This window comes from Channa argus, chromosome 13 (assembly GCF_033026475.1).
Source record: "Channa argus isolate prfri chromosome 13, Channa argus male v1.0, whole genome shotgun sequence".
Lineage (NCBI taxonomy): Eukaryota > Metazoa > Chordata > Actinopteri > Anabantiformes > Channidae > Channa > Channa argus.
This window is the reverse complement of record NC_090209.1, coordinates 22,588,883-22,612,195: the sequence shown is the minus strand read 5'-3', so window position 1 is coordinate 22,612,195 and position 23,313 is coordinate 22,588,883. Positions and strand designations below refer to the sequence as shown.

The following is a 23,313-nucleotide window of genomic DNA, read 5'->3' as shown; positions in this document are numbered from 1 at the left end:
TTTCAGTCATTGGGTGTAAACTGGGTCCCTGTGATACTTGTCTGCATGAAAGAGGATGACAAGTAAAACCTCGCTGTGCTGCTTTTCCAAGATGAGAAAAACCCATTTTTCCTGACGTGATTTTGTAAAACAGTGGCTGTCAGTTTCTCATGAGATGCGGAGTGTGTCACTTCCCAACAGCTTGCACTGTAACACACAGTATCCTCTTCAGATTGTCAGTTTTGTTAGTTTTCTTCATTGCAAGGCTTTTCCTGACTATGTACAACTTGCCTGTAACAGCTCCTATCCATTTATGGTAAGCACAGGCTTGGCCATATAAAGCTGAGCACATCATTTGCCTGCCTCACTTTCCAGTCATGAGCTGTGGTGATGATGCGGTTCCTCCTCCTTCTGGTTTTTATCACTCATGCTGAGCTGGTGATTGCAAATGATAAAGGCAAGTTACAGTTATTTTATTTATTTAAACTTTATGTATTTTGTTAGAAAAATTGAACAGCTGATCAGTGTCTCTCTCTCTCATATATATATATTAATATTCTTTACTAAAATTCTTATGCTTTTGTCAACATAAGTTTAGACTTATCTACTCATTTTGAACACTGGAAACCTTTGGTGGATTTCACATAAACTTTGAGTATTTATGTATTTAGAGTATTTAAAACAAAATAAGTTTAATTTTTGCTAAAGATTTAGGAAAATTCTCAAAAATCACACGACAAATTATGGTTCGAAAGTTAAATCAGAGCAGAGACACAAACGTGCACAGGAATATATTATGTACTATTGTTACAAAGAAAAATATAAACTAGTTTGTCTTTTACCTAAAATGCTTAACTTTGGGTTTAGAGATTTGCCTAAAGATGTAACTTTCAAAGCTTAGCACTGGATGATTTTAATTCATCTTACCTGGCGTGTCAGTATCAGTAAAATGGCCCCATGTTCAATAACTAATTTGGCCATTGTGCAAAACATCATAACTTTATAATGTCAGAAAAGAAAAACAAACAACAAGACAGTATCATTTCAAATCTTAGTTGAATAACATTTTAATGTAAATGTCAATGGGAATTCCTATTTTTCCCAATGACAGACTTCTAATTCAGGAAAAGAAGAGGAAATTATTCCAATAAAGGAATAAAGGAATTATATATATTCCACAGTATAGTATATTATACAATATTCCACAATAAAGCAATAACATCTGTATAATATTGTGCTGCTTCCACCTTCGCAAAAAATGTTTTAAATTTCTTGTCATACTGTGAAATTAGAATAATAAGAATCTCTAGTAATCTAGCTAGTTTTCTTGCATTTTAACAAGATACAGAATTGTCTAATTTGTATGACTAAAAGTATTTTTAGTTATTTTGTTTTTTATTAAGTTTTTTGTTAATTTATTTTGTTATTTCTGACACTGGTCAAACATACACAAGATGATGGAACCAAGAAAAATTGTGAATGTTTAACATAAAAAACTGCTCATATATATATGTATATGAGCAGTTTTTAATATATATATGTGTATATATATATATATATATATATATATATATATATATATGTATATATATATATATATATATATGTGTGTGTGTGTGTGTGTGTGTGTGTGTGTGTGTGTGTGTGTGTGTGTATGTATATATATATATATATATATATATATATATACATTTAAAAAAAAATAGCTCAACAACTACAACACAGTGAAAATGTGCCACCTTGTATTTACATGCTTCTCTAAACTTTCCACAAAATCAGACATACTGATTCTCAAAAATGGATCCAACCCGTGTGAAGGCTACATTCAGATCTACCATGACAACAAATGGGGCTACGTTGGAGATAAATTCTGGAATATGTCCACTGAAAAAGTGGTGTGCAGGAGCATTCACTGTGGGGAACCTTTGCCTGGCTCCAAAGAAGATGCAATGAGAACCATTGACAGCACAGTCTGGCTCAATGAATTGAAATGCAATGGCAATGAGAGTCAACTATGGAACTGTGAGCATCCTGGATGGAACATCAGCTATTACCCAAAGGACACAGTGAAAAAGATTAAATGTTCATGTAAGTACGAACTTGTAGTTTTTACATTTGTCGGGTTGCGTAATATTGACCTGCTGAGGCAACACAAACTATATAATATGGCATCAAATTGATGATGCTAAGTGTTAATTTGATTCGTCTGTAACTTCTTGTTCTTTATCTAGATACAATCAAATTAAGCCTGGATGGATTTCAGTGTGCAGGAGCAGTTCAGTACTCCACAAATCCGACAGAACCCCCAGGCTACATCTGTACTGAAAATTGGCGTAAGCATTAACATCACTCATACTTTTTCAGAATTTCCAGCAAATTGTACTTAAAAGTGAAAGCTGAGAGTTAAACAGGCGCAAATGTTACTAAAGTATCGTAACTTATTTCGTGATGATTATAAAATACATAGCATTTTATGTGTAGCTTGCCTGGTGGAGGTGGAGGAAAAGGACAATGATCTACTTGAAATGTAAAGTAGTCTGTAATTTGGGGATTTTATTTTTTGGTTTATTTCAGGAACTATTGGTTCAATGGATTATATATATTACAAAATTAACCTTTTTACTATGTGAAATCTTTCTGAAAAATTCTTACGTAGTAATAAAAGTTTAGTGTAATAGAATAATAGAGAATAATATTTCCCTCTGAACAAGAAAATTTAATTTAAAGAAGAACTCAACACACATGTTTTTGTAATTTTGGCTTTTGATTTTACAACCTCTTCACCTCTACTTTCTACAAAATGAATTCTGCTGTACTGAGTTGTGCGATGCTGCGAGCGCGTTAACGATCGTATACGTGATTCCTCTCACTTCAAGGCGCAAGAGAAGCCAATCATTTGTGTGAACAGCTCAAATGTGGTAAATCCAAGGAAATTCCCCAGGACGAGTGGATGACTGGGAACAAATTCAAAACATCTGCAAAGATGTCATTCAATTGTTCAAACATTGAAAATGTTGAAAAAAACCTGTGGCAGTGTGTGACCAAAGTAGAGTCACCACAACTCTCCTGCAAAACTCCTGCTTCTGTCATATGCGAAGGTAACACACACACTCACACACTAAAATTAATCTAGTGTGTGTTACGACATCTCAGTGAATAAAGAAAAGTGTTCGTTTAAACAGGACACGAGAGACTGCAACTCAGACAAAATGCATCAAATGTTTGTTCTGGGCAGCTGGAGATAGAGGAAGAGAGCAAATGGCGACCTGCTAAAGACATAAAAACCAGTCCTGACGCGTGGTGCCAGCAGATGCATTGTGGAACCAAACTCAGCCATACGAACAACACCGATGGCATCCAGCTGAAATGCTCAGGTAATTCTGCTAGTTGATATTTGATCACAATATTTCTGAAACAACTACTCTGACTTGGACATTTTTCCTAAATATGAAACGGGAACATCTTTGCTTCAAGACACTTTCGTATTTTATTCACCCACTATCTTGAGGCCTTCCAACCACACTTTCCTTCATGTCACTTCCACAGACCAAGTTAAGGTAGTTCTGAAGGACAATAACAACAATGCGTGCTATGGTACAGTTCACATTGAACTGAACAACTCAACTCATCCGGTGTGTGCCTCTTCCTGGGTCGGGAAGGATGGTGAACTGGTTTGCAAAGAGCTAAACTGCGGCAGAGTAAGTTTTCAGTGATAGCTTTTAAGTTTGTTAAGTGGCAAAAGCCTTGAGTGTTTTTTTGAGAGCTCTTTTTATATCTGTTCACTTGTTCTAGTTGATTAGAGTTGATAAGAAGAGCATAACGAAACACGGGATAATGGACCATGTGAATTGCTCAGGAAGCGAATCCTCACTGTGGCACTGTCGAGCCAAGATCGACAAGAACCTTTTCTCATGTGAAAACACTGCCTACGTAGTCTGTGAAGGTGAGATCTTGCAATCTTGACAAGATGGAGGCTAAACTGTGACAGCAGTGTGACGTCCAGATACAAGTTCATTCATTACCGCCCAAATGTTTTGCAGTTAAAGCTTTTTAGTTTCTATAATCCTTCAGTCTGCCAATTTGTTTTTGTTTTTGTTTTTGTTTTTTTGTTTTTTTGGTGTCATTGTATAGATAGTATGAAAGTGAAATTGGAGGATGGTCCTGGAAAATGTGCTGGGAGACTGGAGATCCTGGAGGAGGGTGAATGGAAACGGGTCAGTCAAACACATTGGATAGACGACAATTCTCACGCTGTCTGCAAACAAGTGGGCTGCGGACAAAAGAGGGAAGCAGCAAAAGGGGAGAAATTCAGCAAGGGTTCGAGTAATCTCTTCACTAAGAAAGTAACGTGCAAAAAAGATGCCTCAAGCACCTCTGATTGCGATCTTGCAGACTCCGACCAACCAGCCGCCAAGGAGACAGAAGTAGTGGGAATAACGTGTACAGGTGTGTGTTTCTGTTTGTTTTATGTTTCTCTTTTGCCCTATGACCTTCTCTTGTCGTGCAGGATTGTCCTCCTCCACCTTCATACTGACTTCATCATGACAGTTACAGTGTCCACATTTCTATTTGAACTTCGAGTGGAAAATGAATAGAAAGTAAAATAAAAGCAAATTAACAAGCATTAATGTCAAGAGTCTACAAATGTCAGAACTTTTTTTTTTATTTTAAATTTCAACTTGCTTTCTTTGGCTTTAGTTGAGGGTGTAAATGCTTTTAAACCTCCCTCTGACTCCCCTTTATCAAAATATTTGTTTGCTTCTGGTGGAAAAACTCCTCCAGATGACATCACCTGGACATCACTGTATGAGTTCAGATGATGTGATCTGGGGAATGTTGACTACACAAACTCCATAGTGTGAGATGAGATAATCTGAACTCATACAGTGATGTCCGGGTGATGTCATCTGGAGGCAATGAAGTAGCTTAAAGTAGAGAGATATTGTAATGTCAAATGGCATTGATTAACATTTACTACCCAAACTAGATCCAAGAGCAAAAAAAAAAGCAAGTTCAAAAGCAGTGAAGAGGTCCTTTATGTTTCCATATGACTTTAACGAGCTCATCCAGTTAAAAAAAAAGAAAAGAAAAGCAAATGCAACCCATTTGAAATTGCATTTAAGTGGTTTTAGGTGTGTCAAACTCATTTTCATAATCATCTTTACAACAGTAACCTTCATCATGTAAAGGTTTTGTTTTGTTTTGTTTCTAGATGTATATCGCTGTGAATGTGTTCGGTGAAACTAAACTGTTCAAAAAACATTTGCCTGCCTTTGAAAATTCCCCACAAAGAAGAGTTTGGTTTTTGAAAACCTCACTAAGGTTGTACGGATGCACAACTGAGAACAGAAAATTTCAAACAAGATATCAAAGCGCAAGTGTAACAACATAATCCAATTAAAGTCACTTAAAGCTTAGAAAATATCCTAGAAAATAATTGTGAAACATGAAACATGATTTGGAGCCAAAAGTGATGGGGGGGGGGGAGCTTGAGCCTAAACGCGCTGTTGGGGGATAATCTATCACAATCGAAATTTTTTATGGCACTTTTCCTGTTTTGTCCCATTCAGAGCACAAGATGGTGTTTCTGGATGGAGAAAACGCCTGTTCGGGCAGGGTGGGCGTACAGCAGGGCACAAACACCTACTGGCTGTCCGGTTCGAACGAAACATGGAACCAGGTCACTGCGAACGTGGTGTGTCGGCAGATGCAGTGTGGGGTCGCTGACAACTTTGCCTCCATCGAGAATTCCGACGTGAACAATCACGTTGTGACTGCATCTCTGTGCTCGAACGAATCCCAGTCTCTGTTGGATTGCTTGAAACCAGACGCGATATCACCCGACCCCAATGGCACTATTGCCAGTGTGACATGTTCAGGTAATGCGAGGATGTTTCACCACAGTAACTCGACACTGTACCACACAAATTGACCTGATTTTTGTTGTTGTTGTTGTTGTTGCCACAACAGGGAAAATCAACATAACCCTGAGCAAAGAGTGTTGGGGGGCCGTCAACATTTCCATAAATAAGTCATTTGGAGGCGTCTGTGCAGACACCTGGACAAACGACCAGTCTCAGATGCTGTGTAAAAACCTTGGATGTGGAGAAAAAACCTTCGCTTCCACCAACAGAGAACAAATTCAAATAAAATTTAAAAGTTTGCATTTCACAACGCAGACAAGGAAACTGAGCCAGTCCAGCTTTGTCAAATGTGGGGAAAATGATCAAATTTGCAAGAGCAATCCAGCAAACGTCATTTGCTCAGGTTTTTTTTTTTTCATTTATCATTTTGTTTGACTTCAATGTCTCATCACAGTTACAGATTCCGGCATGTTAACGCTGTTGTTAACCCCTTTAACGTGTTGTTGCAGGTAGTGTCAAGCCCAAATTCAATATTTACAGAGACAAATGTATTGGAAATGTGGAGTTGTTCTATGAAGGAGAATGGCTCCCAGTGTGTGAGGATGCTCTTAAAGATGTCAACGCGCAAAAAATCATCTGCAGGCGGCTTAATTGTGGGGAAGCAGATAAATTGATAGACTACTTTGGACATAAACCAACGGAATATCCTGCCATTTCAACTCTAGAGTGTCCAAAAGCAGATGTTTCATTACAAAACTGTAAAATCGTCAGGTCTGCCGAAGCCACGTGTCGTCTTGCTGGCCTCCAATGCTCCAGTATGTCTCAACATTTTCACTTTAACAATTTTCCATTTATTCTCTCACATCTTGTGTACAATATGGATATACAATAAATATGCAAACATACAATACAAATATAGTTTAGAGACATGACGGTGGCGCTGATTTACTTCTCCAATTCTCAGCAACAATAAGCATGTATGTTAAGTTGCATTTTTTTTTAAATATATATAAACATCAATAGCCAACAATAACAGTAGCAAAAGTATCAAAGTTATTACAATGAGATTATTGCAGTGGAAACTTGCAAAGATGTACGTTTTGGACTTCCTGCTAATTACATCCTGTTTTTATTTCCCTAAATCCGATCTCGCCTGCTTTTGCTGTTTATCTTAGAGTGGAGAAAGATGAAACTCAACAACACCTGTAGTGGAGAGGTGCTCGTTGACTCCAATAAAGGAAAAAGGGCCGTTTCCTCGGAAGGCTGGACCGAAACCGAAGGGAAGAGGCTTTGCCAAGATCTGGGATGTGGAAGCTCCTGGATAAGGTTTCATAATGTATCGCAGAAGAAGCCTTTCTGGGAAAAAATCTTCAGCTGTGCAGATGTGAAAAGCAAAACAAACATCTGGGACTGTGAAAACAACACCCAACCCACCCAGAAGCAGCAGCTCCTCATCGAATGTAAAGGTAAAATTTGATGTCAAGAAAAAAAGCCTTAAAGCGAGACATGACACCAACAATGTCAGTTATCCAGATCTTTTGTGTTTGACACCAAAGTATGATGACAGCAAAGACAAATGACCTGCAGCAGTGTCCCTCCACACAGTGTGGTAGGAGCAGCCTGTCCACCCTCGGCTGGACAGCTTCCAGTTACAGGGAGTCATGTCTGAATTCGTTCAGCCATGGTCCTCATCTGGTCCTCGATCAGTGTTGACTACTTGTTCACTTTAATGCAGGGACGTTGTCCCCAATCCAGCTCTTGGTGGACAGGTTTCTTGGTTTTAGGTTTCAGGTGGTACTAGTTCATAGCAGCCTTGCCTCTGCCATACAGTCATAGTAGTGCATGCTTGCTGAGACAGCCACAAATTAACGTGTGGTATTTAATCAAAAACATTTATGAGCATCCTGAAACATGTACCGTACCAATTGTCAATGACATTTTATTATCAAAACCTTCGAAAATGTACAGAGCTCTGCATGATGCCCCATTTAGCAATTGGGGTCACAGATAACAAAGTCTGATTCATTTGTCCTTACTTTGATCTTTTCTCCCCAGATGTGCAAGTTACCCTGTCGCGCCCCTGTAATGGCATCGTGAAGATAAATGACCTTGAAGTGTGCAGCACTGGCTGGAGAAGCGAATATTCACACTTGGTTTGCCAAGAACAGAGCTGCAGCAACGCCATTGTTGGCATTGACATGACCGCTTCACCACAAACAGACAAAGACTACTACCATGTCAGATGTGATTTCGGTCAACACACGCTTGGCCAGTGCGAGAGAGTCAAACAAAAGTGTGCAGGAAAATTGGTGTCAGTGTATTGTGTTAGTAAGTGTCTGTGCACAGTATGCAGCAAACATAGAGACTCTTTAATCATCCTTTCACCAAGACTGAAGAGATAGTTTTCATTCTTTAAAGTAGAAAGAAAATAGTCACCACACAGTTTTCTCTTGTACTGATTCATCCTCGATTGCAAAAGTGTCAGAGCCCTTTGCTGATTTTTAGCATTTTGGGCAACAACATCTCACGTTCATTATATTTGTTCACCCATAAGTTTCTTCTTCTTCTGATGAATTATTTAACTTAACTAACAAATAATCTTACACAAGTTGGATTATTTTTGGGATCCTTAAAGATACAATTTGTGTATTTAACCTCATATTTAACTTTTCGCTGTTTTCTTTTTTTTATCAAGAGTTTGACTAAAAAAAGTCAAAGCAGCTCAGAAGGAGACAGAAAGTGAAATAGCACCTATATGGCTCAAATGTAACACGTTGCTGGTTTATTTCATGAGAAAACAAACTGGTTTTCAGACTTTACTCAGTGCTCCCAGTCCGTTTGTGCTCAGATAAGCTCACTGTTTCCTGGTTTCAGCTTTATATTCTTATCTACTGTAGCTCTTGACAGCAAGAAAAACTAACAGTAAAAAAGCAAAGGCCCAAACTTGCGCAGTTAGAAGTTTAATTATGCATTTGTTTCTTTTACAGAAAACGTCAAGTTTAAAACCACAGAAAAATGTGGAGGTCAGATTGAAGTCAATTACCAAGACAAATGGGAGAAGATGTGTCCCACAGACTTAACCTCAGATACTAAGAACAAGCTGTGTAAAAATATTGGTTGTGCTGCTCACAATAGCAGCAGAGAAGAAACTAAAAACCTCCGAAAGGTAAAATTTTGTCTTCTGTTGACTTTATAATGAATTCACATTTATTTTTGCTGTTAGCAACATCTTTATGTTGAAAAATAATTATTCTAAAGAAAGAGTTTAAATCTGATTCAAGGCCTCCTCCAAAACGACACTGATCTGCGGAGATAGTTCCTCGGACATCAGACACTGTGTCCGTGCCAAGGCCTGTGAAAATGCCTCGCCAGCCCAGATCTACTGTAACGGTACCAAACACTATCAGTCCCTTCTTGCCAGACTCACCCTCAAAATATTATTTCACTTGCTTCGTGTATTAATCTGCTTTTTGTGTTCTCGAGCATATTTAACAGTTTCTACCCGACAATGTGAATGCACCTGATTTCAGGGTATAAGCCGCCACCAATACCGCCCCCTCCCCCACCCCCGATTCCCATACTGCCAATTATCCTGGGACTTGGATTTTTTTTGGTTCTGGTGATACTGATTGTTGTGTTTGTCCGAATCTGCCTCGCCAAGAAGGCCAAGAAAGCCATGAAACTCTCAGGTGAGTAGATTTTTTTCTGTTACCCCTATTTCTGCTCGTTGATAACTAGTTTCATAATAAACAGTTTCACCCAGTTTTAATTAAATTACCTTTAAAAAAAAAAAAAAAAGCACACCAATGTAATTAAATGTAATAGAGCCACTTTGCCACAAGGGGGCACTCTTTCTGCATGCACGCTCGGACCAACTCTGACTGCCTAAACTGCTGATGCTTTTCCATCCTGCTTGCATAAATCTTAGATAAGATTTTCCATAAAAAGGAAAAAGAAAATACACAGAACTGGAGCAGTGTGTCCTGTTTTGTGTATCGTGCTGTGGTACCAGTAAATGTCTAATGTGACTTTAACGTAGCGAGAATGGTGCAAGACAAAGATGTGGAGTTTGAAAGTGGCGACTACGAGGATGTCAAAGCTAATGAAATGGAGGACTTCAGCCATGGCAGTGAGTCTCAAACCCTTGTCATTTATTGGGCTATATACACACAGGTGTATATTAACACATAACAAAATATATAGTTATGTATTGTAAAATATAAATATGGTGTTTTCCTTGCTTCTGTTCGTGGAGGATTCCGATCAGAGTCTGAAACCATGATGGACAATGACGGACGAAGCATTTCTTCTTTTCATTACGATGACGTTGATGAAGCGGTGGAGGATCGACCCCTGACCTCTCAGGCCTCCACCACTGAGGCCTCAGGAGACAAAAACCTCCAGGAAGACACCCTCGATCAAAGTGCTGGAAAGCTTTGAACTTGTTCATTCGTGCCTTTTTTCGCAATATTTAACACATTCGTACACCAGCAGCAATCGGAATAGGAAAACGTTAACACGCAGCTGCTTTCTGCTTTAACAGATAATGCGACCTACGAGGTGGACGACCCACAGGAAAGCTACGATGACATTGAAGCCGGCTCCGAAATCACAAAGACTGAAGCCGAAGTCCACAACAGTCATCAAACCGCTGCTGCAATTGTGCCGCCCCCAGACCTGGTGCCGGGGGATGACGACTACCTAGTGCCGGACCAGCAAGGGTGAGCCACAACTGGCTTTGTAACACAATACCAAAAAAAAAAAAAAAAAAAAAAATATCCCATGATCCAAATAAAGAAAATAATAAAATGAACCAAAACAGACAAAGTTAATTTAAAATCAGACCTGTCAGCAAAACAGAAACTCGGCAGTAACATTGCTAAGTTACTGTATTGATGAGATATTGGACCAGAATCAGTTTCACTTTGTCTTTTCTGTATGTGAAAGTTGCTGATTTTGTAGCTTTTATAAAAAGTGCTCAGAATCCGACTCTTTCATTGTGAGAGGGGCTTCATGTCTTTGAGCTTCTGTGATTTCTGTACTATTTCTTAACGCAGTACTTGTTTGTGATTGAAATCTATCAATCTATCAAGATACTTATCTCCACCAAATGTCACACGAGTCAAACTCCTTGTATATCTCAGCTGGTATAGGTGACTTGGGCCATATTGCCACATGGTTTTCCGGCTTATAAGCTCTTTAAAAATGCATAACATTGAGGTGTCATATTGTTGTTTGTTAACAGCTGCACTGTTAGATGAGGAGGTTGATACCACTTGCATATGGTAGATGAAGCCCCCTCGAAGCAAAGATGGGATGTGATCAAGACATTTTAATTTCATACAAAGCTGCAGCTGGAGGATACAGAGGACAACTTGCACGAGTCGAGGCAGAGATACACTGTTAATTAGTGAGCTTTGGAGATTGTGCTATCTGTATGTCGTTACTTTTGGACAGAGCCGGGCTGTTTCCATCTGCTTGCAGCCTCCGTGTTAAGCTAAATCCGTCGCAAGGGGGAGTGATATAGATCTTCGCATCTAACTCCGTGCATTATAATAAATGTTGATCTGTTGCTGTAAACACATTCATTAGAATATTAATAGAATATGTTGGTGTTAGCTGTAACTGTCGCCTCTTTTTTCAGCGTCCTATTATTACTTTTTGTGACATTTAATACGAGAAGGTCCAAATTCTAATGATGTAAGTGTTATCAAACTGGCAATTAAAGTATTTTAATTTCCTAAACGAGTGAAAAATTATAGTCAACTGACTCTCTGATGTGATCTCTTTTTTATGTTGTGATATATACTTTTAGTTTTTACTATTGTTAACTTGCTGTATTGGATGTTACTTCAGGTTTAACAGAGCTACTAAAATGAAGACATTTGGTACAAAACTTGTGTATAAAGGGGAGTTTTGTACTGGCACATTAAATGCTTTATCAAAACGGCTCGTTTGCTCTGTTTCCAGTGGTTTTATCCTCTAATTGCACCTAATGAGCTCTCTGAGAGTCCTGGATTTGGGGAATGGCTCAGATGTTGAGTATCAAACTGTATGTTGTATATGTCGTATATAGTTTGATACACAGCACAATAAGCCGTTTTCCTCACAAGGCGACGTTTGTAGGGTGACTCAAGCGACCGAAGCTCACTGCTGGTCTCATTTTTTAAATTGCTTCAATCGGGCCCTGAATGTGCCCCACCAAAGGCAAACGATGCCACTTCGCGGCGGCAGCGGCGGCGGCGGCAACAAAACAAAACACACAAACGCATTTGGAATCCGGCGTTGTCTCCATGCACTTTAAGATTCTCAACAATCGCTTAAACATTTCCTCCCCAATGGTCAACACACGCGAGAGCAGCTGCTCACTACAAATGTCACCATGAGTAAGGGCTCTGGCAGACATGCCAGTGCTGCTTTTAAGAGACTGACATGTTTGGCCAGGAGTTAGCCGCGATCACAGAGCCAGCTAAACACCCAAAGGGACTAATTTGTAAGCAGCACCACTCGTGTGATATGTAACGATCACACCCAGCCGTGCTGTCAGAGGCCTTGCTAAGGGATCATTATGCAGGATTTAGTGCTGCGCGGCTCAAGCTGAAAGTGATACAGTGGAGATGTGTCAGTGACAAAAAGGTCAAGTTTTCATTCTCTCTCAGGTGCCTCTTCTCTCCTTCAGGATCCAGTGGGGCCAAGTTTACTTGAATTCATGAAAACATATAAAGAAATCCTCTTCGCCGACCACAGAAATGATCTCTGCTGACAACAAAGCAAAGGCTTTTGTTAAGTGCTCAGATTACTCACAGTAATCCTCCGACCTGTCTTCCACCTGGCAATAAAGGATCATACTTGTGTTTTGACATGGTTAATCCCATGGCAATAAATCGTTTTTACCCCTTTCTTTCCCCAGTTCTCATAAGTTGCTCACTCCTACGGTAGATTTTCAGGTAAAGTCCACACTACAGTTTCTCTGTATCATCGCGCCGTCGTGCCACCATTATCCAGATAAGAGTGAAGGTGATGAAAATGTCATAGGTTCATATGAGATGTCATCAGTTATTTCTACACTATGAGTGACATTGGCGGTGCAGCAGATGCATGTGGGCCCTTGTTTGCCCCGTGTTTTGCCTCAAACGGCCTGAAAGATGCAATGGAGTCATTCGGGATGAGATAAAACACAACTTCATGTGCATCTGAACTTCTGTTTTAGTTCAGAGGATATTTTCAGACCAACTCCATGTCCTGCGATCTAACATCCATAACTTTATGCTTAATGGATTCACCCTAAACACTCTGAGGCTCTCATGATTCGTGTTGACAAAAGTTTCTGTCAGCATCGCATGTTGGCTTTTTAAAGAGGTAACTGACAGACAAGTCATCAGCTGGGAGAACGGCCCTGGTCGTGGAGATTTTCCATAACAGAGTGGTACTGTATTATTAATAGTATTCCCATGAGTATGGTGTCATCTAGAAAGCCTGGATATGTTGTCTGTGGGTGTGTGTGTGTGTGTGTGTGAGTGGGAAAAATGGAAACAAAAACAGAGACAAAGAGGAGACTAATCAAATTGACTACACACTTGTACAACTGGTCTCACACTATATGTCACAATAAAGATGTATCAGAGAAATTTGTGGAAAAAAAAAAAAAATTCAAGTTTTAACTGAATTTGAAAATCTTACCAGTTCCTTTAAGAATTGCCGCCACACAAATAGCAAACAGCTGGGTGACTTTCAACGTACCAAACAGAAGGAAGCTTATTTTAACATCTGTACGCTGCCTTCATTTAATGCTTCATAATGTTCTAGAATTTTTTTCTAGACTGATCTGAAATTGTAACCCTTACCTCAGTTAGTATATCAGTTGTTGTACTGTGCAAAATGTTTGTGTTTGTGTTAAAATATTGTAATGTTGAGTTCATTTTCTTGTAAGTAATGACATTTAAATATGTTTATTGTTACTTTATAGATTACTTAAAGGTCATTAAAACATTGCCCAAGTGGTAAAAAAAATTCCTTTGATTGATTGAAAGGAAATACATTTCTTTGCAACATTTTAATTTAAGTCTCCTCTTTATTATAATCATAATTTGACATATTACATAATGTGGTATCCTATAATGCATATTACTTTAGCATTTTATGTATTTGGAGTATTTAAGCAGATTTAAGGGTTTTATTAAGTAATTTTTTTTAACTATAAGCCCCTAACTGGGCACCAGACATGGAGGCTACTGCACAAATGTTAAACAAGTTATAATGTTTTAAACGTTTTCACTGGATAAGTTTCAATTATTGGCAAATAGCGAATACAAACTTATTACATGTTTAGTCCTGTGTGCAGCTACATTACAGTATATTATACATCATTAAATGTTGACATTACGTGACGTAAAGCTAAGAGCTTTGAACTTTGAACTTTGAACCTTCTCATTTTGAAAAACTGAGTCATAAATGAACATTTCTGTCGGTAATTGTAGCTGGTCCTAAACCATAAACGGAAGGAAACTGAACAGACTGTTTTTTAAGACGAATTTAAGACAAATCCCGTTTCCTGAAAAACCTGGCCACCCTAAGGTCGTCCTTAAATGTTCAAACTGAGGTGCAAAGCGCTGCATTTATTTATAGCATTACATCTTCAAAAGTGGCTCAAGCAGCCCTGTTGGGACTTTGCCTGACTGCTTGAGTCCAGAAAAGACATGTACCTCTGTATTTGTACTTGTTTTGGTATCAGAAACATGGCTGCGCCACGTGAAACGATAACGGAGGGAAAGTACATTACCACAGTGTTTTCACTACACGAAACACTCTTCACTTTGGCAGGCGGGGGAAATGATGTGGTGATGAGACTTGCGATTCTTGTGTATACGTGTATGCAATTTCCTGGCATTTACGCTAATCTCTGCTGGGGTCTACAATCAGGAGTTTGTACTGTTCAATGTAACAGGAAAAGCATAATCTCTCATAAATCTTGCATTTTGTTCTGCATGGAAACATGTCCATGAGAACAACACACTCACTGCAATGTCTTGTTAAACAAACTGGGAAAACCTTATTTTAGTCAGCACAGCTAGTGATCCAAATGCCAATGCAGGCTTTGGGGTTGGATGTAGTAAGTGTGTAAGAAAGCCTGGATGTGCAGTCGGGCCCTGGTGTCAGCTGAAAGATGACAAGAGCCTCAATAGCGAACCAGCTGTCAAATCATCGCTGAATGTAAAGAAAACGAAAAAGGTCGGGGAGGATTAAAAGAGCACTACATGGATGGATGCGTGATTTTACGTTTTTATTTCTCTCCACACTTTACAAAACCCTGAACAGTGATACCAACATTAGGTGACTTGTGGACTAAAAGTGTTTGTTGCTTTTGCGCCTAATAAACATTTTGTAGATATATTTTCATTGTGTTATATATATTTCTATTTTTAAGTAGAAAAACAGTTCATATGCTAATTATTCTCACAAAAATAGTTAGTTAGTCTGTAGCAATACACAAACATTCAGATCTCACTGGAACTTCACAGAACCATTTATTGCTTACTTCCCCTGTTAAATGATATTGTACAATCAAAATGTCATCGTACTGTAGCTCAACAAGTCTCACAATGCAAAATGTGAAAAGTTCATATCCTGCGTCACATCATGGTTAAAACATAAGGATATCACACTAAGGCAGCTGTATAAGAGCAGGAGCCGGATCCGATGAGCTAACATGATGCACAAAGTGAAGACCCAGAGACAAACGAGAAAACCAGAGCTGTTAGACTTTTTATAAAAACAGCAGTGAATTCAAATGTCATGTCAGATCGCTCACTGTATATTTTTATTACACACTTTATCTCTGTCGGGCAGCTTGTGATGCTGACGTGGAGGCAAATGGAGGACGATCGGAACGAGACAAGCTGCAATGACGTCACGGCCATTAGGCTGCCGTGATCACATGGCAACTAGAACACACGTTTCAGAAAGATTGTGGACACATTATAGATGATGTAAACAGTATTCTGCATGCTTCACCACTGCAAATCACATGCCTGACACAATGAACTGTATATTGTCTGAACGCACACTTAAGCCTCGGTAACTAAGCCTGTTGCACCACGTTGCTGTACACGGGATTTTCCCCAGAGCTGCTCCTGGCTTTTGCTTTTTCTGCCGTCTCCTGTTGAGCGTTTGCGTCGGTCTTCTTAAGCCAGTCTTTCTCCACATACTCTCTCACCTCCCCCACTGTGCACCTCTTTCCCACGTCCACAGCTAGGAGCTTAGCAAACATCTCCAAGGCCTCAGGGGTAAACCTTCTCCACAGAGGAGGAATGTCCTCGTCGGTGTCGGGTCTCTCCTCTTTACTGCACCAGTCAGCAAAATCCACGTAGAAGTCGTCGGCGTCCACGCATCGCTCCCAGGGAAAGTAGCCGGTAAGGATGCAGAAGATAACCACCCCGAAGGCCCAGGTGTCCAGGCTCGGCTCCACACTCAGGGGGGGAGTTGTCACTTCGTTCTGGCCATCCAGCAGGGCCATGGTACAAAGTTCTGGGGCCATGTAGGGCAAGGTACCCGTGATGAATCGTATCAGAGTGCCTCTCTTTTGGGCCAGGCCAAAGTCTGCTAGCTTGACCTGGCAGCAGTGATTGTCCAACAAAAGGATGTTTTCGGGCTTAACATCACGGTGGACCAGGCCGCGGCTGTGGATAAACTCCAAAGCACTGGCAATCTGAAGAACGCATCTTTTTACTGCAGACTCTGGGATGCCCACCTGCAACAACAAAAAAATAAAAATACAAAATGGAAGAATTTTGGGCTCTTTTGCAAAGGTGCAGAGATAAAACTACAGCTCTTATCACAAATAAGTGAGTCAACAGAGGAAGGCAGATGTGCAACCTCCTCACTTTCTTTTGGGGATGTTGTGCTTATGTCCTCTGATTTATGCTCAGAGTGATGTGAATGATGCAAATTTCATCGAGCTTTTTTTCAGATTTCCAACACAGTTCATTTATAAAGAACGAATATCAGAAGCACTGTCCATCAGTTGGTCAAAAATTTGACAGATTGCCATTAATCTTTCATGACACACCAATGCGATAAATCCTACTGATGATAGCATCAACACACTTTTCCTCCAATGCCACTTGGAGTTTAACATTTTTTGTTTTTTTACATTTTTTTTTGACAAGAAGAGAAAAAAGGCAAAATATCAAGCATTGTCTGTAGGTTTGATAACAGTTATAAAGGACCTTTTTATTTTATGCTACTGCACAACTGCTGAGGAGTATTAGACACAACTGCTGAGGAGTATTAGACACAACTGCTGAGGAGTATTAGACACAACTGCTGAGGAGTATTAGACATGATATAAAACCGGCTTCACCTTGAAAACAGTGCACACATCTTCAAGTATCAAAGCACATTTCGTTTGCAGGGCTGAATTAAATGGTGTCATGTGCCTAAATCCATCTGGCGACTTCTTCTATGACTGTCAGTACTGACTTATCGCTATATGAATTTTAAGATCTTAACTTTTTACGCAACACATTTCAACATTTTGTTTCTTATCAAACATTTTCCATCAGCCTAAGTTTGTTTTCAGTTTTCCTCTCACAGTCTTAATTCGCCTGTGCTTGACCCACCTTGGGCTGGATGACAGCAAAAAGGTCTCTCCCAATGACAAGCTCCTGGGCAAAGCAGTAGAATTCATCAGTCTGGAAGGCAATGCCAAACAGGCCCACGATGCAGGGGTGGCAGGAAAGGTGTAAGGAGATGCAGTACTCTCGAAGAAAACCTTGCAGCTTAGTTGAGGCTTTGGGCATCACTTTCAAGGCCATGGGCGTCCCTGCAGAGCATCCACATAATTAATAATAGCCAAGCTAATCACGAGCGTGTTTGTCTGTGCTCTCCTGAAATTCCTTGTATACTGTAATAGTGATCACTTTTCAAATTAAAAGCCTCCAGCTCACTTTTTATCTACATGGACTCGGTCATTGCTCCACTTTAAGTTGACACCATTTCTCTCTGGATCTTCTGGCTTTTTCCCTTCACGTATCGTCTTATCTTATTTTTCATATTGTACTTTTCCCACCTCTCTGTTCTTGATTTGCTGGGGTCCTTTCCAGTGGTTTAAAGTAATTGTACAGTAAAGTATATTTATCTAACATTCTACTTTACATGAGCGTTTCCATTTTCTGCAACTTCATACTTAAACTTCATCACATTTCAGAAGCATATATTGTACAATATCACGTGTTTAACAACTATGTAGTCAGCGCTTTTCAGAATCTGATGAGTTAAATGCAAAACATGAAAATATTAAATACTGTCGTTAAAAGAAACTTGCATCAAAGTGATGCATCATTACATACGATCTGATAAGAACGTTTTCATTAATTTACTTATTATATTTACTTATATTAATTTACTTATGGTGCTTCAAAAACATTTACTTGCGCTGCTACTTTTGTACTTTCACTGTACTTAGGCACAAATTATCAAGTACATTGGACACTACTTGTCCTTCCTTGTCTTTACTCTGCTCATAATTGTTTTCAAGTTGCAAGTTTATCTGCTATGGATTGCAGTCATGTACAACAATGTTCCATTAAGTTTTAGAACTTTGTAGAGGCTGCAACTTTTATTATTATTATTATTATGTATTTCAGCATCCTCATGCTGAAACTACGAGTGCGACTAGATACAAAAAATTGTGTCACAGTAAAACAGTATTTCAGCCTGGTTACAAAAATGGTTTGGTTCAGATCAGCACATTCGAATAATATCATGAAATCGGCTGTCGGACATTCCTACCCCTGAAGCGATGCGTCACTAGCAGCACTTTGCCATATTTCCCTCGACCGATCTCTTTGACGATGTTGAAACGTTCCTGGATCTCCAGGTGACTGAGGCTCTGAGCCGTCAGTTCTATCAGCTCATCAATCAGGCTCCCGTCAGCAAGACCCAGCTCAATCATTGCTACCTACAGGATCAGGAGAAAAAAACAACAACTGTCTGACAACAATTTCCATAAGCCAGTAATCACATATCAACACTGCTCTTGACTTGACAAGTAAGAAAAGTGGGTTTGAACTTCTATCTCCTCTCTTTTTAAAAAAATATTTTATTGCAATAAACTACACCTAAGATAAGAACATAACTGAACTTCTACTTATTCATTTCTATCCTTCTGTAAGAGTTTGGATACAGTAGAATCGTGACTAGTGTCAAGTCTTACCTCTTGTCTTGTCTTTCCCCAATACACTGCTGTATGAAAACAGGCAAAGCACACACACACACACACACACACACACACACACACACACACACACACACACACACAAGCAAACAAACACACGCTCACACGATACAGCTAATCAATAGGCTGCAGAAGCGCGCATGTAAATGCCTGCCGTGTCCGTCCTCCACCTTAGCTGCCGCTGCATGGATCAAAGTGCAGAGTGGACCTGAGAGCTGTTCTCTGTCCAGCACGCAGCTCAGCTCTCAACTGCATGGGATGGGGACAGAGCCCACTTTGACAGCTGATTACAAACTGCCTTTGGAAAGGGCAGACTCACACGCACAGTGGCCTACATACAGTATGATCAGCTACACATATATATGTGATGTACATGCATGTGGATTGCATTTCACAGACACAGGTGGAAACCCATTGAACAACTCAGTTGCTCTATCACATGTTTCCTTATATGGGAACTTAATTGTACTTGACAGATTCATGGAGCTGTCACTGCTGTCCTCGTGTGAACACACACACACACAGACACACAAGTAGTGAACTACAAGCTGCGATGTGTATTCAGAAGCGCCTGTGTCCCAGAACCTCCTCACAAAGATCAATATTTTCTTTCCGGCAGTATTTATGTAAATGCAGCTGTACAGAATATTAAAAATCAGTTACAGATTGGGATTTTGGCTTTTCGCCTTAGATGATAAATCCTATATATTTCGCTTTAAATTGTATTTTTTTTCATTCTTGATTAATTATAAAAAAACATATCCGTTAGATAAAAAAGAGTAGAATTTATGAAATCCTCTATTTTAGACGTGCAGTTTATTGTGTCTGTCCGTATTGTTCACCTGTCCATTTAATGCTGCTGCTGCACCACTGCTCTGCAAAAGGGGAAATTTGTTGTCGTTACACTGTCACCTGTACCACACATTACCATGGCTACCATGCACCTTTATTGCAACTGCAGAGCACTTTTCTATAGAGAATTGAATGAAATTTGCAAGGCAGGCAAAATACTGTGCTTGTGTATTACAAAACACTGTGGTGTTCTGTGGCTTATAATACATAGAAAATAAAACATATGCAACTTATTGTGTTGTTTAAAGCTCTTTCACGTAAGTGCCATAACATCCAACATCCAATGCATTGTTTGAACTTTCCACTTTACAGTGAGGGGCTGAAACAGAGCCAGCCCAGTGGGAGTCTTACCTTCATGGCCCTGAACTAGAAGCCATGAATGCACTCAAGCTGTGGCACGAACACAGACAAATCCCCTGTAGGTGTCGCCTACAACTCGAGCAAGACTAATTGAATGTTGTTGTCTGCACCTGTGCACGAATGTGTTTGTATTTAATTTGTAATTTTATTTACCGTGGACGCCATCATCGCTTGTGACCCTTGGTAGTTATTCTGGGGGCAAAATGCCTCCATGCAAGCAGTGATCAACAATACAAAGAAACAAGCTGGGTTTACATTTAGCTGTTTTCATTCACATGTTTAATTTGCACACGAAAACCTGAATGATAATGCCAGAGATTTCTAAAGTTATTGAAATACTGAGGTGGCTAAGTGCAGTGGAAAGAGATTTAACAAATAAATCATGACATCCACTAATCATATGACCTATTATTAAGACTATTATTTGGGAATTTTTAAAAGGGACAGTTTGGTTCGTTGCAGAATTACTATATAATTATCAGATACGATTCAGAGTTTCTCTGATTGCTCAGGTATTTAAGCCTGTTGGGGAACCATTGTAAAGGGGATGTGGCAGATTTAATGCAATTGTCCTGTAAAATAAACCTCTTTCAGTAAGGTTGAATTATCCGCTCGACGTTGCACTATATTCTTTTAGGCATTGCATTACTTGTGGAAATGAGTGTATGGGTTCAGTCAGGCAAAATGAAAGGTCATTAGCATAAAGACACACCTCATGTTCCATCCATACTTAATTCCTGCAATGTTAAAGTTAGATCGCATGGCTACAGGCACTGGCAGTTTCCAGGTTTGATAAAAGGCTGTTGGACATCCTTGCTGCAGCCCCTTGAGATGGTCAGACACGATGCCATTAGTCAAAATTCTACCTTTAATGGCTTCAAATGGCATAGTTTCAATGCTGGCAGCTGGCTTTCTCGCTAAATCCTAAAATTGCATTTAAATAGTGGGTGCACTCAAACCCAAAGCTACAAATTGTAATATACTTAACTGATGTTTTTTTAACTAACATAACACTAACATATAACTAACATATAAAGGTCTAAGTTGATTATACTTGAAATGATGAGTCAAATGAATAAAATCCCGCAAGTTCACCCAAATCTTCCCAAAAATGATAAGAATCCTAACCATGGTAAAGGCTTGTGATGAATTCGGTGCCTGCACCTCAACTCTTGGACTTTAATGAGGCATCTTTCACTCCGACTGACAGCTGCTGCCTTTTCCTAAAGCTTCACAGGTAATATTGTTAAAAAAACCCACCTGTATACAGTAAACGTACTGCAGGTGACATGTCCATGTGAAATGGATTAGGTTTAAAATTGAGAGAAGGAATCGATCCTAAATTATCCTATTATAAACTGGATCAGTTCCCGAATGCTCAGTCAGGCTGCATTTGTGATCATCATATTACAGACAGCACAGACATGTGGTCATGTCATATTTGGGATCTTTCACATTGCAGAATAGTGCAGAGCAGGCTTTAAGGCGCCAGACAGGGTCCATATCCCAATTTTCCTGTCCCATCGAGATACTACTGCTGGAATTACAGATCTGTACTGACAAACCGGGTCAGTGCTGGCAGAGTCCTCGCTGTTCGTTTGGCAAACGCTCTGAGATCAATTTTAAGATGCACTACGCAGTGTAGTTTCAGCTGTCAGTTCAGGGGTATCAGTAAGAAGAGTTTTCCACAATTAATATTAGAAAGGCATTCGTGAATTTCCTGTTCTCCACACGCAGTGGAAATCAATCGCAAAATGTTGTGCATCGGGACCAACTTTTCCAAAACATGATCTGATTTCTGCTCATTTCTGCTGATTTCTTTATAACTTCAACTTCACAGGGGCCACAGTTCTCCGGGGAAGTCAGTAAAACATCCTTTGGGCTCCAACACGAGTGCTTTGACATTCAGTGCTTGTTTGTTTACACATAGTCATGTCAGTAGATCAGTATCAATTTCAGCTTTGTAAATCCTGAACATAGATACCATAGGTCTGGAGTGTGACAGCGTTTGCTCATATTAGAGCTATGAAGCAAGAGAAAACAGATAAAGGCTTTTCAGAAACTCCAAAAACTACGCACATCTTGATATGAATTGATCAGACATTGTGGTTTCCGGATACTTAGAAATCTGACATTCTGCTATCAATCTTCTCAAGAATATTACCAACAACAAAGTTAGTGGTTTGGCAACCACGTCACTCGTTTTCATTTTCTAGTAAATTTAACTTTGGAAAAAAAAAAAAAAACCCATTCTGAATTAAATTTAAGCGGTATTTCAATCACAGACCTGGAGAAGCAAGAAATAGAAGGTTACACATCATAACCTTTGCTTTGTGAGCAACACCAGACACAAAGCGTAAAGGCATATGTCAATTTTGTGTCACTTTTGCCTTTCATGGACTCACACATTGTGCGTCTGCTGGGACTGAGGGGTCCTAATTCTCCGTGGAGTCATAAGCACAAGTTATGTTTTGGAATATTCACTTCAACATGAACATTGTCATCAGAGCAGCGTTGATGTAAAGGGAACTTAACACTCACAATTGAAAAAATGCTTTAGCTTTTCGTTCTAATAAAAAAACATTTTCTTCTAAGATATTTTACTCAAATGTAGTGTGTGCTATTTTTGCATTTATTCACATATATCTTTATTTTATTTTTTACTTTGTTTTATTCCTGTCATTATTATGTTTATTTCACCGTTGTTTTTATCTACTTTTATTGTAATGACCATTATGGGAGGATGGATGACATTTGGTATTTAGTGCCATGGTTTAGCATCGAGTTTGAGAAATTAAACCCAGTGGGAAACGACATAAATATGTCATCGTTTCCCAAAGTGTTGCCCTTATCACAGATTACGTCCGACAGCTGGTATAAATACTAGCCAGGCCATTAATGTGAGCTCGTGACTTAACTCGTTTTACATGTGCAGATTTCCAGTGGAGAAGGTTTTAGTATAGTTTACACACACACACACACACACACGTTCTTTTTGTGTGGCTTAGCACGCATGTGTAAATG

General features: G+C 39.4%; 2 protein-coding genes across 2 annotated transcripts; one reads left to right on the top strand and one right to left on the bottom strand.

Moving 5' to 3' along the window:
- The first annotated feature begins 297 nt into the window (after positions 1–297).
- Positions 298–11,790, top strand: LOC137140087 (scavenger receptor cysteine-rich type 1 protein M130). Its single transcript, XM_067528190.1, has 20 exons — positions 298–436; positions 1,759–2,067; positions 2,211–2,312; positions 2,856–3,077; positions 3,162–3,353; positions 3,526–3,677; positions 3,772–3,922; positions 4,111–4,425; positions 5,550–5,858; positions 5,950–6,246; positions 6,353–6,658; positions 7,019–7,309; positions 7,899–8,171; positions 8,831–9,009; positions 9,125–9,233; positions 9,374–9,532; positions 9,883–9,972; positions 10,099–10,266; positions 10,387–10,564; positions 11,089–11,790. The coding sequence occupies exons 1-20, from the start codon at positions 370–372 to the stop codon at positions 11,102–11,104; spliced, it is 3,885 nt and encodes a 1,294-aa protein (XP_067384291.1). The 5' UTR covers positions 298–369; the 3' UTR covers positions 11,105–11,790.
- Positions 11,791–15,104: 3,314 nt separating this feature from the next.
- On the bottom strand, positions 15,105–19,395 carry si:dkey-8e10.3 (serine/threonine-protein kinase SBK1). Its single transcript, XM_067528493.1, has 4 exons — positions 19,057–19,395; positions 18,633–18,801; positions 17,462–17,664; positions 15,105–16,590 (listed from the first exon to the last, which is right to left on the bottom strand). Exons 2-4 carry the CDS (start codon positions 18,793–18,795, stop codon positions 15,922–15,924), a joined length of 1,035 nt encoding a protein of 344 aa, XP_067384594.1. The 5' UTR covers positions 18,796–18,801; positions 19,057–19,395; the 3' UTR covers positions 15,105–15,921.
- Between the last annotated feature and the right edge of the window lie 3,918 nt (positions 19,396–23,313).

Coding starts and splice junctions, on each gene's coding strand:
- LOC137140087 (XM_067528190.1), top strand. CDS start 370: ATGATGCGGTTCCTCCTCCTTCTGGTTTTTATCACTCATGCTGAGCTG. Junction 2,068..2,210: donor GAAAAAGATTAAATGTTCAT/GTAAGTACGAAC, acceptor TTCTTTATCTAG/ATACAATCAAATTAAGCCTG. Junction 3,078..3,161: donor TGCTTCTGTCATATGCGAAG/GTAACACACACA, acceptor TCGTTTAAACAG/GACACGAGAGACTGCAACTC.
- si:dkey-8e10.3 (XM_067528493.1), bottom strand. CDS start 18,795: ATGATTGAGCTGGGTCTTGCTGACGGGAGCCTGATTGATGAGCTGATA. Junction 17,665..18,632: donor AGTGACGCATCGCTTCAGGG/GTAGGAATGTCC, acceptor GATGCTCTGCAG/GGACGCCCATGGCCTTGAAA. Junction 16,591..17,461: donor TTGCTGTCATCCAGCCCAAG/GTGGGTCAAGCA, acceptor TTGTTGTTGCAG/GTGGGCATCCCAGAGTCTGC.